At 37.2% G+C, this 12714-nt stretch overlaps 1 protein-coding gene across 1 annotated transcript in view; it reads left to right on the top strand.

Moving 5' to 3' along the window:
* The window catches only part of RYR1 (ryanodine receptor 1), a 250295-nt gene that overhangs the window by 219635 nt on the left and 17946 nt on the right, over nt 1–12714 (top strand). The window contains 7 exon segments of the mRNA XM_053721620.1: nt 1166–1205; nt 1208–1246; nt 7752–7887; nt 8094–8808; nt 9301–9343; nt 9346–9770; nt 9899–9984. Of these exon segments, the coding sequence (XP_053577595.1) occupies nt 1166–1205; nt 1208–1246; nt 7752–7887; nt 8094–8808; nt 9301–9343; nt 9346–9770; nt 9899–9984 (1484 nt within the window).

Here is a 12714-nt window from a genome sequence, read left to right as displayed (position 1 = left end):
ATTTGAAGTTGATCACATTATAGGACACCAGAAATCCATCTCTGTAGCATAACCTAAAATGGTTATTAAAAAAATATTTTAGAAATGAACCTTGTATTTCCCTCTCATAAATACGTTTTAGCAAGTCTCTGGTTTGGAAAGAATTTATGTATTTTCCCAATTTCTCCTTCCATGTTAGAGTGAAATTATTTTTATCTTGCTACTGAATGTTAACAAGTAAAAACAATACAGATTCATGCCATATACACCATATTAGTTGTTTCATATGTTAAAATAATTAAACTAAATCTAAAGTAAACTGCTGTTGATAACTTGTGAACTCTTTTTGAGGCTGGAGATTTCCCTTAAAAATCTGAAGAATTATAAATTAATTGTAGAATTAAACAGTGTTGTTTAAATTAATATTAAATCTATTTGGATAAATGATTTTTAGTGCTGATGTGGGAACTTTAAAGGGACATAATACTTATATGCTAAATCACTTGCAAGTGATGCAGCGTAACTGTAAAAAAGCTGACACGAAAAATATTACCTGAGAATCTCTATGTAAAAACGGAAGATATTTTACCTCAAAATTTCCTCAGCTCACCAGAGTAAGTGTTGTGTAAACAGTTATACTTCAGCTGCAGGTAAAAAAAAAAAAGGAAGAAATGAAATGCAGCCAATCAGCATTAGCAGTAATGAGGTCATGAACTGTGATCTTATGAGATTTCATAGTAAACTTCCTTAAACTGAATAGGGAAATCACATGAGTGAGCATGAGGGCACTCTCCCTTGCACATCCCGGGACAGGCTTACTGAATTGCTGTTAAAAGTCCTTTACGATGGGGTGTGAATAAAAATATCTCTATGTTCAGGTGATATTTCTAGTCAGCTTTTTACAGCTTATGCTGCATCACTTTCAAGTGCTTCAACATTTGGTTATCATGTCCCTTTAAGTGAAAAGGAACATTTGCACTCCTACATGTAAATTTGTGTGAATGTTTGTTGTCTTCTGCAGTGATAATGAGTCTGGTTTTCATCTCACATACAATTCCGCTTCAAGTCCTGTTCCGTTGTCTCTCTCCGTTGTCATATAAGAAGTAGGGATGGGGTGTAGGCATAAACCTGGTTATTATATCACTCATAGCCCTCCCATGTTTCTGTATTTGTATGTATCTTGTAGGACTCCAGTCAGATTGGACTTTTGAAGGAGCTTCTGGACTGCAGAAAGATATGGTTGTAATGCTTTTATCTCTACTTGAAGGTAAGAAAATGCTGTATAGATAATAAGATAATAAGTATAGGCCTTATTTACGTATTTTAATTTATTTTGCAATGAGTTAACCCCTTAAGGACAAAGGCAGTTGTCCCAAGTTCTGAACGTAAATAAAACCTAGAATTTGTGCTATATGTTTGTTCAACCATAATTGACCTCTTTCACATTAAGTGCACCCACACTTATTATATATCGTTTAGAGGACAAATAGGGCTTTCTTTGGACATCAAATATTTATATATGAACTATAATTTAATATGTATAAAATCTAATAAAGTGACAGTCAACCACCAGAACTTTTGTTGTTTAAAAATATAGATAATCCCTTTAATACCCATTCCACAGTTTTGCATAACCAACACAGTTATAATAATACACTTTTTACCTCTGTGATCAGCTTGTATCTAAGCCTCTGCAAACTGCCCCCTAATTTCAGTTCTTTTGACAGACTTGCATTTTAGCCAATCAGTGCTGACCCCTAGGTAACTTCACGTGCATGAGTTCAATGTTATCTATATAACACACATGAACTAACGCCTCTAGTGGTGAAAAACTGTCAAAATACAGTCACATAAGTGGGTGCCTACAAGGTCTAAGAAATTAGCATATACACACATTTCTTTCATAAGGAGGTGAGAGTCCACGAGCCTTGACATGTGGGATTGAATTCCCACCTACTAGGAGTAGGCAAAGATACCCCAAACACCAAAAGCTTTTGAACCCTTCTACCTCCCTGTACAACTCAGTTTTTATTCAGTGCCTTTCAGGAATAGATGAACATTGGAGGTTCTCCAGATTCTATGTTGAAAGGGTTTCTTAGGACCTATATTGAGACCCATTACCCCTCTTTCTCAGTAAACCTTGAATACAGGAGTACTGGGTAGTGATGCAATATTTCCTTAGAATATTTTAGTCACAAGCCTTCCACAGTGTCACTGCGACCTGTCCCTAGCCTCCTCCTGCTCATTCCTTATACTCCTCTTCAAAATACTCTGCTGTTAACTTTACAGCACTGGATGGGTTCTTTTCTGGGATCTACTTTTCCTCAGCTGGTAAGTTTAGTGGAGTGAGTGCCATTAAGATTAGTATAATGCACTCACATAGCTTGCAGGCTATTTATAGATACATTTTCAGAGGACAAATATGTTACACATGGTTTTATTACACAGTGTTTTATATTGGTACAAGGGTATACGTTCTTTCAACCACTAGCAAATTGATTTTTTACCATTTGTTCGTAGACCTCTATAATAATAAAAAAAATATTATTAGGAAGGGGAATTAGGAAGTAGTCAAAGAGAGCAACTGGACATCAGAATCATATCCGCAAAACACAATTCTGTGAGGCCAAGCTCGAGCAATCAGAATCATTGATGCTCTTTCCTGCCTGATTTTGGCAATAATTGTGGGAAGAAGCAAAACCAGAGGAGGAAAAACATAGGCTAGTCAAAATGACCACTAAATTACAATAGCATCCACACAACACTGCTCAAGGATCCCTGGACCTTGCACCAAGAGGCCACCAGATCTATCTCTTGTGACCCCAAGGATCTACTATCTGATTGAACACATCCAGATGAAAAGACTACTCTCCTGATGCAAAGACTGTTGACTGTGAAAACCTGCTTCCCATTTTTTCACCTATGGTATTTTAACAGCAGAAAACAGGCAGCAATTGACCTGAACAAGAAAGAATTCCAGATACTTCCCTCATAGCTAGGGAACTGTGAGTTGCCCCTGATGATTGACACTACTAATGTAACATTGTCTGACTGGAAATGGGCAGCCCCCTATCAGAGCCTCTTGATTGGGGGCCGCACCTTCATGCAGACTTGGATGGTGGAGTGAAATTCTTAGACTACTTAGACTGTTCCAGCTAGAACTAGGCTTCCAGACAGAACCAGAGGAACCTTGCTTCTGAATTGATTAATCAGATGTCTGTGCCTGTTCTGACAAAAGAGACATAAATGATTCTGAACCTTAGCTTTACCTTTGGGACTATTTGTCCTGAGGAGGAAAGCTTCTTTGCCACCAGTCACAGTAGACATAATGTATCTAAACCAGTACCATATAAAAATGTTCCTTGTAAAGAAAGAGATAAAAGCTTTGACTTAGATATCAACCATAAAGCCCTTCAAGAAAGAACAGCTGAAGACATACTTTCAGCATTCATTTTAATTTTAATAATGTCTAAAATAGCATCACAAATGAAGCATTTGCACACTTGAGCAACCCTAAATGGTTTACAAAATCTTCACTGTTAGAATCATCAGAAAACTTCCTAGAAAGGCTTTTTTAACCACACAAAAAAAGCAATAGCCACATCAGCAATAGATACTGCTGGTCTGAAAAGATAGACCTCCTATGGAAAGATTCTAACTTCCTATATAAAAGGTCTTTAAAGGAAGAACTATCCTCCAATGGAATGGTAGTACATCTAGCCAGAGTAGAAATGACCCCATCTACAGCCAATAAAGAATACATCTTCTTAAACCTTGCAGAAGGATTAAAAGCTATACCTGGTTTAGTCCATTCTCTGGATACTGATCTCAGAGACCACATCAGGAATAGGCATACAACAGGAGTTTAACCATGGGTTTAAAAAACAGTATCTAAATGATTAACAGGTTTATCCCCATCTACTTTAGGAAACTTAGGCCCAGATTACGAGTTTTGCGTTAGAGGCTATGCGGTGCTAACAAGCAGTTTTGTCTCACCGCTCACTTACATGCAGTGCTGGTATTACGAGTTTTCAGAAACCCTATATTGGGTGGGTTTTATTTTTAGGTTAGGGACTTTGGGCCTGCAAAAGAGCTAACTGCCCTTTTAAGGGCAATGCCCATCCAAATGCCCTTTTCAGGGCAATGGGGAGCTTAGGTTTTTTTAGATAGTATTTTATTTGGGGGGTTGGTTGTGTGGGTGGTGGGTTTTACTGTTGGGGAGGTTGTTTGTATTTTTTTACAGGTAAAAGAGCTGAATACTTTGGTGCAATGCCCGTCAAAAGGCCCTTTTAAGGGCTATTGGTAGTTTAGTTTAGGCTAGGTTTTTTAAAATTATTTTTATAGGGCTATTAGATTAGGTGTAATTAGTTTAAATATCTGTAATTTGTTTATTATTTTCTGTAATTTAGTGTTGTTTTTTTTTGTACTTTAGCTAATTTAATTTAATTTAGGTCATTGTATTTAATTTAGTTAATTGATTTAATTATAGTGTAGTGTTAGGTGTTAGTGTAACTTAGGTTAGGTTTTATTTTACAGGTAAATTTGTATTTATTTTAGCTAGGTAGTTATTAAATAGTTAATAACTATTTAATAACTATTCTACCTAGTTAAAATAAATACAAACTTGCCTGTAAAATAAAAATAAACCCTAAGCTAGATACAATGTAACTCTTAGTTATATTGTAGCTAGTTTAGGGTTTATTTTATAGGTAAGTATTTAGTTTTAAATAGGAATAATTTAGTTAATGATAGTAATATTTATTTAGATTTATTGTAATTATATTTGAGTTAGGGGCTGTTAGGGTTAGGGTTAGACTTAGGTTTAGGGGTTAATAACTTTAATATAGTGGCTGCGACGTTGGGGACGGCAGATTAGGGGTTCATAAATGTAGGTAGGTTGCGGCGACATTGGGGGCGGCAGATTAGGGGTTAATAAATAGTATGTAGGTGTCGGTGATGTTGGGGCAGCAGATTAGGGGTTCATAAATATAATGTAGGTGGCGGCGGTGTCCGGAGCAGCAGATTAGGGGTTAAAATTTTTATTATAGTGTTTGCGATGTGGGAGGGCCTCGGTTTAGGGGTTAATAGGTAGTTTATGGGTGTTAGTGTACTTTTTAGCACTTTAGTTATGAGTTTTATGCTACGGCGTTGTACCATAAAACTCATAACTACTGACTTTTAAATGCGTTAGGACTCTTGACAGGGTAGGGTGTACCGCTCACTTTTTGGCCTCCCAGGACAGACTCGTAATACTGGCGCTATGGAAGTCCCAAAGAAAAAAGACTTTACGAAGTTTACGTAAGTCATTTTGCGGTAAGCCCAAAGAAGTGTGCGGTGACCCTAAATCTTCAAGACTCGTAATACCAGCGGGTGTAAAAAAGCAGCGTTAGGACCTCTTAACGCTGCTTTTTTACCCTAACGCACAACTCGTAATCTAGCCGTTAACTTTTAAAGTAAGCATAATTTCTTTTAAAAGTGAACAAATATGTTCAACTTTAAATGAATAAGAGGATATTTAATTTCCGTGATCAGAGTTAACTCTTTTCTGATGATCATCAGCTTCATCAATAGAAGCAATAACCTCATTAGAAGGTAAATTCTTAACTGACCTTTTACGCTTATTTAAAGGAGGCAACCTTTCAGACACAGTTAAAGTAATAAAGTTTAATTAAGACAAAAAACTAATCATTAATTTAAACGGCAATATCCCCATTAAAAGAGCTTTTGAAGAAAGGGAAACGCTTTCCCCCACGGAAAGATTGTCTGTAAACATATAGATCAGGGATGCAATACACAGTAAACCTTGCATACTTAAAAAGTGAGACGCGCATGAAACTGACATAAATATAAAATAAAGTACGCCAAAAAGTAGTATGCATGTTATCACACTGATGTAAGCAGGCCAAAAGGCCGGCGTTTGGCAACATTCATCAATAAATGTACACGCTCGAAAACTAGTGTGTGTTAATATGTTGTGCGAAAACATCGGAAGCGTTAAACAATATACGCGAGGGAATAAAATTACACCAAAAAAAAAGTTAATTTAAAGGGGTATTACCAAAATACAATAAACATAACTGTCCCAAGGCTATATAAATATATTCTAAATATATAATGATAACCTAAATGGCTTATAGTGTGCTAATAATTAAAAGAAAAAGTATTTACCCATGGGCACCCTGCCACTAAAGGAAACCAGTAGGAAACCAACAACAGTGCTGAAACATAACAGCAGAGGAACTAGACTATATCGATGAAACAACAGCCAGAGGCAAAAGACAAGTCCCTGCTACCTTCTTGACAAGGCTTGTGACTAAATCCCAACAGGTGAAATATATGTCACTACCAAATACTCCAAATCCATCCATCCAAGAAGCAACTATACTCTGAGGGGAAATGGGCCTCAACTCGATCTGAGAACCACTCTCACTAAAGAATCAGATGCACATCTTCATCCTTCACCACCTCCAGCTGAGGCAAAGACAATACTGAAGTATGAGTCAGGGGGAGGGTTTTACAGACCACTTGGGGTTTGGAAGATCTTTACCTCCTCCTAGTGGTAGGGAAGAGTAATTCCCAGGAGTAATGGATCATGGATTCTCACCGCCTTATGAAACATAATTTATACTTACCTGATACATTCCGATCTTTCATGGTGGTGAGACCCAACCCAGTCCTATGACATTATTTGATGGAAGAATTTATTTGCACCTCTTCATACCCTGCTTTGCCTTTCCTACCTTTCTGTTAACCTTTTCCTCTGTTGTGCTATACATAAAACTGAATTATACAGGGAGGTAGGAGGGTTCAAAAGCTCTTGGTGTTTGGGGTATCTTTGCCTAATCATAGTGACAGGAATCAAGCCCACACGTCAAGGGCTTATGGACTCTCACCACCATGAAAGAAAGGAATTTATTAGGTAAGCATAAATTATGTTATTTGTATTCTGCAATGGGATTATGTCCCACAATTACAGCAATAAGCCCCATGTACAGCTTTTATAGGGTTTTGGGAAGTTACAGGGTCAAATATGGGGCCTGCCCATTTCAGTCTTCATATATGGAAATTGGACATATTTCCCTAAACAGCTCTGAAAGGGTTAAGAATGTTATACTCCTACCTAACACTAACTCCCTCAACCCAACCACCAATTACCACTTCCCACTTACTGATCAGAGTGATCGCAGCTATAACACTTTGATCAGCACCTAAAGGGTTAATATTTTTCACAATTTTTTTTTAATTTTTATTAGAGATGTATATAACTGTTTGGGACACTTTTGTAGGATAGATCTCTCTACCTCTCTCAACTCAAAACACACTACGGAAAGAGAGACGTAGGGGGAAATGGAGACAGACAATAATTTTAATAATTGGATGTCACATTGTATCAGTGACTACCTGTCACTGTGATTACCTAACTCCAACGGCTCTGATTGGCTCCTGGGGAACTGCCTGCATTTCCAGGCAAGTCCCTGAGTTGGATCCAAGAGTGTAAGTTTTATGGGGGAGAAGAGTGGCGACAGAAGTTAGGATGTTCGATGCCTTCCTATCATCATTAAGATACAGTGTTTTATGGACTGCATGGAACTTCCTAACGTCATTAAGAGGTTAATGAATAGGCTGTGTTTTAATGTTTATCCTCTAAACTCTTTTAAATTCAGTTTCATAATTGTATTGAAGATAGCTAACAATACTTTCTCATTGTTAAACCACAAAAATACACCAAAGAATGACCTGAAAAAATATTACATTATGTATCTGTCTCTCAGGAAATATTGTCAATGGAACCATCGCTCGTCAGATGGTGGACATGTTGGTGGAGTCTTCCAGTAATGTAGAAATGATTCTTAAATTCTTCGATATGTTTTTGAAGCTGAAGGACATAGTTGCATCTGATGCCTTTAGGTAGGTAGAGAAATGTTTGAAAAGAGAGTTATCTAGATATATATAAAAAATAAATTTGTAAGCATTATGAAAAAAGAATTGTCATCTCAATAAAATATTGATTATTTGCAATTTCTTAACAATTAAGAATTTGATTGCATGTAAAGATTCTTGGAAAAGAAATGGTGAAAAGTTAACTGAACAATTTATTTTCATATTACTTACAGAGATTATGTCACAGACCCCAGAGGCCTTATCTCCAAAAAGGATTTCCAGAAGGCCATGGACAGCCAGAAGCAGTATACAACCTCTGAGATCCAGTTTCTACTTTCTTGTTCAGAGGCAGATGAGAATGAAATGATTAACTTTGAGGAATTTTCCAATCGCTTCCAGGAACCAGCTAAGGATATTGGCTTCAACGTTGCCGTTTTATTGACTAATCTCTCTGAGCATGTCCCTCATGATGCAAGATTGAAGACCTTCCTGGAGCTGGCACGACTGTATCATCACAACTACTTTAAGCCATACTTAGGTAAAATAGAGATCATGGGATCTGGCAAGAGGATAGAACGTATCTACTTTGAGATCAGTGAGACTAACAAGGCACAGTGGGAGATGCCACAGGTCAAGGAGTCAAAACGTCAGTTTATCTTTGATGTGGTCAATGAGGGCGGAGAGTCTGAGAAAATGGAACTCTTTGTAAACTTCTGCGAGGACACTATATTTGAGATGCAGATTGCTGCTCAAATTTCAGAGATAGAAGAGGAGAAGCCTGATGATGATGATGACGATGGAACAGGTGAAGGTTCTGGTGAAGGGGAAGAAGCAGAGAATGGGTCTGAACCACAAGAAGCATCATCAGCATTTGGTGAATTTATGGATAATGTTGTTAATTTCTTCAAGATGTTCACCTACAAGAACATTAGAAGACAGTATCGTAAGGTAATGTTCAAATTATATAGCTGATATGTTCAAAGTTTGAGATAGTCAAGCTTACTGAAATATACAGCTCAAACAGATGTATAACATTTCAACATATTGATCAGTAAAAGCAAAATTAATCTTTCATGATTTGGTAAGCTTAGGAGCAGCAAGCACTACTGGGAGCTAGCTATTTGATTGTTGGCTGGGACATATATGTTCTTATCATTGGGTTTCAAATGATGGTGTTCAGCTTAGCTCCCAGTGGGTGCATTGCTGCTTCTTTAACAAAGCATACCAGAGAGAATGAAGCAAATTTGATAATTAAAGTAATTAGAAAGTTGTCTAAAATTTGTAAGCTTTGTCATGAAGAAAAACTTTGGGGTTTAATGTCCCTTTTAAGTGGTTCTTCCGAATGCCTACCAACAATTTTCTAGATGGAAAATAAAAGGAACATAGTGGATACATATTTCATTGGTGAATATCTTTTTTTTTTTTTTTTATACTCTCTAGGTCAAGAAAATGACCTTTAAAGAAATCGTGCTGGCTATTGCCTCCTCTTGTGGACAATGTTTCTTGGCATCTTACATTTTATATATAGCATCTGCAAGGGTCTCTTCTTCCTCCTCTGGCACACACTGTTTGGTGGTAGCTTGGTGGAAGGTGCCCAGAAACTTACTATGACGGAGCTCCTGGCTAGTATGCCTGATCCCACTCAAGATGAGGTCCATGGTGATGGACCACCTATGGCTGTAAGTGATGAAGTGAATGATATGGAGGATGTCACAGATTTTGAAGACATGGGTAAAGAAACAGAACGGGAGGAAAATGCAGAGGTCTTTGGGCTGGAGCTAAAGAAAGACGGGGGACACTATCGACTTAGTGCCCCAGATGCACCAGGTGGCTTAGGAGACATGGGTGACACTACTCCAGTGGAACCACCAACACCTGAAGGATCACCCATCTTGAAAAGAAAACTGATAGTAAGTCAATGGACAAATTACTAACATCAAATATTGTATCTACAACAGCCACCCTTAATGAAGCTAACCATTTTTCTTCCAAAAAAGTATCAATACATCTTTAAATGTCATGTATCTTATTTCTTTAGGATGAAAATGCCCCAGAAGATCAAGCAGAAACTGGCACTGAGGAGGAACCGGAACCCGAACCAGAACCTGAAACAGAGAAAGCAGAGTAAGTCATGAAAATGAACAGATCTACTGATCATTTGCCTGGAATTTATTGTTAGTATACAACAGTATATTCTACTTGACAGAAATTCTAGAACGGGTTTGTTAAAAATAACCCCAAATAATTTCATTCTCAAACATGGAAGAATAAAATAATAATATAATTTATTGTCCTCTTGATTTATATAAATATATATATATGTATATATATATATATATATATATATATACTGTAAATATATATATAGGGCTTGGAATTTTCACTCGCCCACTACCCATTGGCAAGTAGAAATTGCACTGTGGCGAGTAGTGAAAGATAGTGAGTGAAAGTTAAATCAATATTTATACACTGCCAAATGGACACCAAATGTATATATTTCTTAATAATTAATCAATTAATTAATTAATTTGTTATGGTTTAAAATAATAAATATTAAAAATGATTAAGCAATAAGATGTTTCAGAATGGTTCAACATATGCAAAAAGGGGGTTGAGTAGTGGGTGTGGTGTGGGCAGTTGATGGGAGGGATCAGTGGTGAGTAACGTTGTGGCCTGGCTTGTAGGACTTGACATTTTGAGCCCTTTATGTGTGTATGTATATAAATATTACAGAATATGAGAGAAATACGAAGGGTGGATCTGGACAAAACATTTAGAAGTATAATTACGCTATGGGCACCACCTACACCAAACTAGACTTTGTTTGTATAAATAAATGCTGAGTATGGCAGCGGGTAGCAATATTTGTCTCTTTTCAGAGCCATATTTATTTGTTTAATAAATTATAATAAATTAATTTGCTCACATCTTTGTGTGGTGCATTATTACACAAATAAATCCGGCTCCCAGAAATGCCGACTGCCACTACCTGTGGCTATAATCGGCCTTAATGCACAGGCCTACATGCAACTGAAATTCCTATTTGTATAGACCACTAATAAAAATTGGTAGCAATATTTTCCTTTTCCCTTTTAAAGCAATAGTATTAAAGGGACATGAAACCCAAATTTTTCTTTCATGATTCAGATAGAACATACAGTTTTAAACAACTTTCTAATTGACTTATATTATATAATTTAATTAGTTCTCTTGATATCCTTTGCTGAAAAGACTAAAGAATACCTAGGTATGCTGGCACAGGAGCTTTAAGCTTGCAGCTGATTAGTGGCTGCAAATACATGCCCCTTTTCATTGGCTTACCATTGTGTTTAGTTAGCTCCCAGTAGTGCATTGCAGTTCCTTCAATAAAGGACACCAAGAGAATCAAGCACAATGAAAGGGACATGAAACTCAAAATTTTTCTTTTATAAATTTATGTAGAACATTCAATTTTAAACAACTTTCCAGTTTACCTCTATTATCAAATTTGTTTCATTCTCTTGGTATCATTTGTTAAAGGAGCAGCAATGCACTACTATTTTTTTCTAACCGAATACATGGGTGAGCCAATGACAATCGGTCTATATATGCAGCCACCAATCAGCAGCTAGAACCTAGGTTCTTTGCTGCTTCTGAGCATTCCTACATAAACCTTTCAGCAATGGATAACAAGAGAAGGAAGCAAATTAAATAATAGAAGTAATTGGAAAGTTGTTTAAAATGGTATGTTCTGTCTAAATTATGGATGTTTAATTATAACTTTACTGTCCCTTTAATAGTGGAAGTAAACAGGAAAATATATGTTCTTATTTGTCCAAAGGACAAATATCTGAAGTCAGGCAGCTGTGGTAGAGTCCTAGGATTTTATCTTGCATCTAGTTATTTTATATAGCAACCACATATGTAGCCTAGGGTTGCCACACCGCCCAGGTTTCACCGGGGGGACAGTCACGGTCTGAGGCTCTGTGTCCCCGGAACTACCCTCAAATGCGCCGTGCTAAGCGCCTCCCCTGGCGCAGTGAGCATAGACTTTCCAAAAAATTAGCTGGCCAGAGGAGAGCTTAGCCAGGGTTAAAAAAAAAACATGGATAGTGTGGGACAGTGGGAGGGGGGGAAGAGGGTCGAGAAGGGGAGTCGTCGCAGGCTGCAGCTGAGTCTGAGAGCATCAGAGAGAGGCAGTGTTGGTGCGGTGCAGGAGGCAGAGTTTGTAAGCCCAAACAACAGGGCAATGGGGGAATCATCTTATACGGCAGTCTGGGTGTTGAGCTTGTTAAGGACCAATGAACTTACAATCATTTAGAGGAAGGGTCTGTGTACAGTGAGCACATCTGAAATTTGACGTATATTATATATATATAAATTGATTTTCCTAATGCATTTGAGGCCGTGAGAAGCCACGCCCTGAGACACACCTCTCCACGCCCACTTAAAAAGTGTCCAGGAATTTTCTGTGCAAAAAGGTGGCAACCCTAATGTAGTCCCACCATAAATGTTCATAACAAATACTTCATAAAACCCTACTCTGAATTCAGGCGTTTTTAGAAGTTCATGAATACTTATTGGTTCACAAATATTAATTTATGCTTTTTGCATGCTGCTTGCTCTTTATTGCACTAATAACCATGATATATATATAATTATGCTTGGTGTGTGGGTAATCTATACATGTACTGTTGCTTGTCAGTAGCATGGTACTCTTTTGGGATTTATAGTAACAAAGACAAATTTAAAGGGATAGCTGAAGTCCAAATTAAACTTTCATAATTCAGATAGGGCATGTCATTTTAAACAACTTTCTAATTCATTTTATCATCAAATTTGCTTTGTTCTCTTGGTATTCTTAGTTGAAAGCTA

This window comes from Bombina bombina, chromosome 7 (assembly GCF_027579735.1).
Source record: "Bombina bombina isolate aBomBom1 chromosome 7, aBomBom1.pri, whole genome shotgun sequence".
NCBI lineage: Eukaryota > Metazoa > Chordata > Amphibia > Anura > Bombinatoridae > Bombina > Bombina bombina.
Note: the sequence above shows the minus strand (reverse complement) of the source record. Positions and strands in the feature narration are given on the sequence as shown.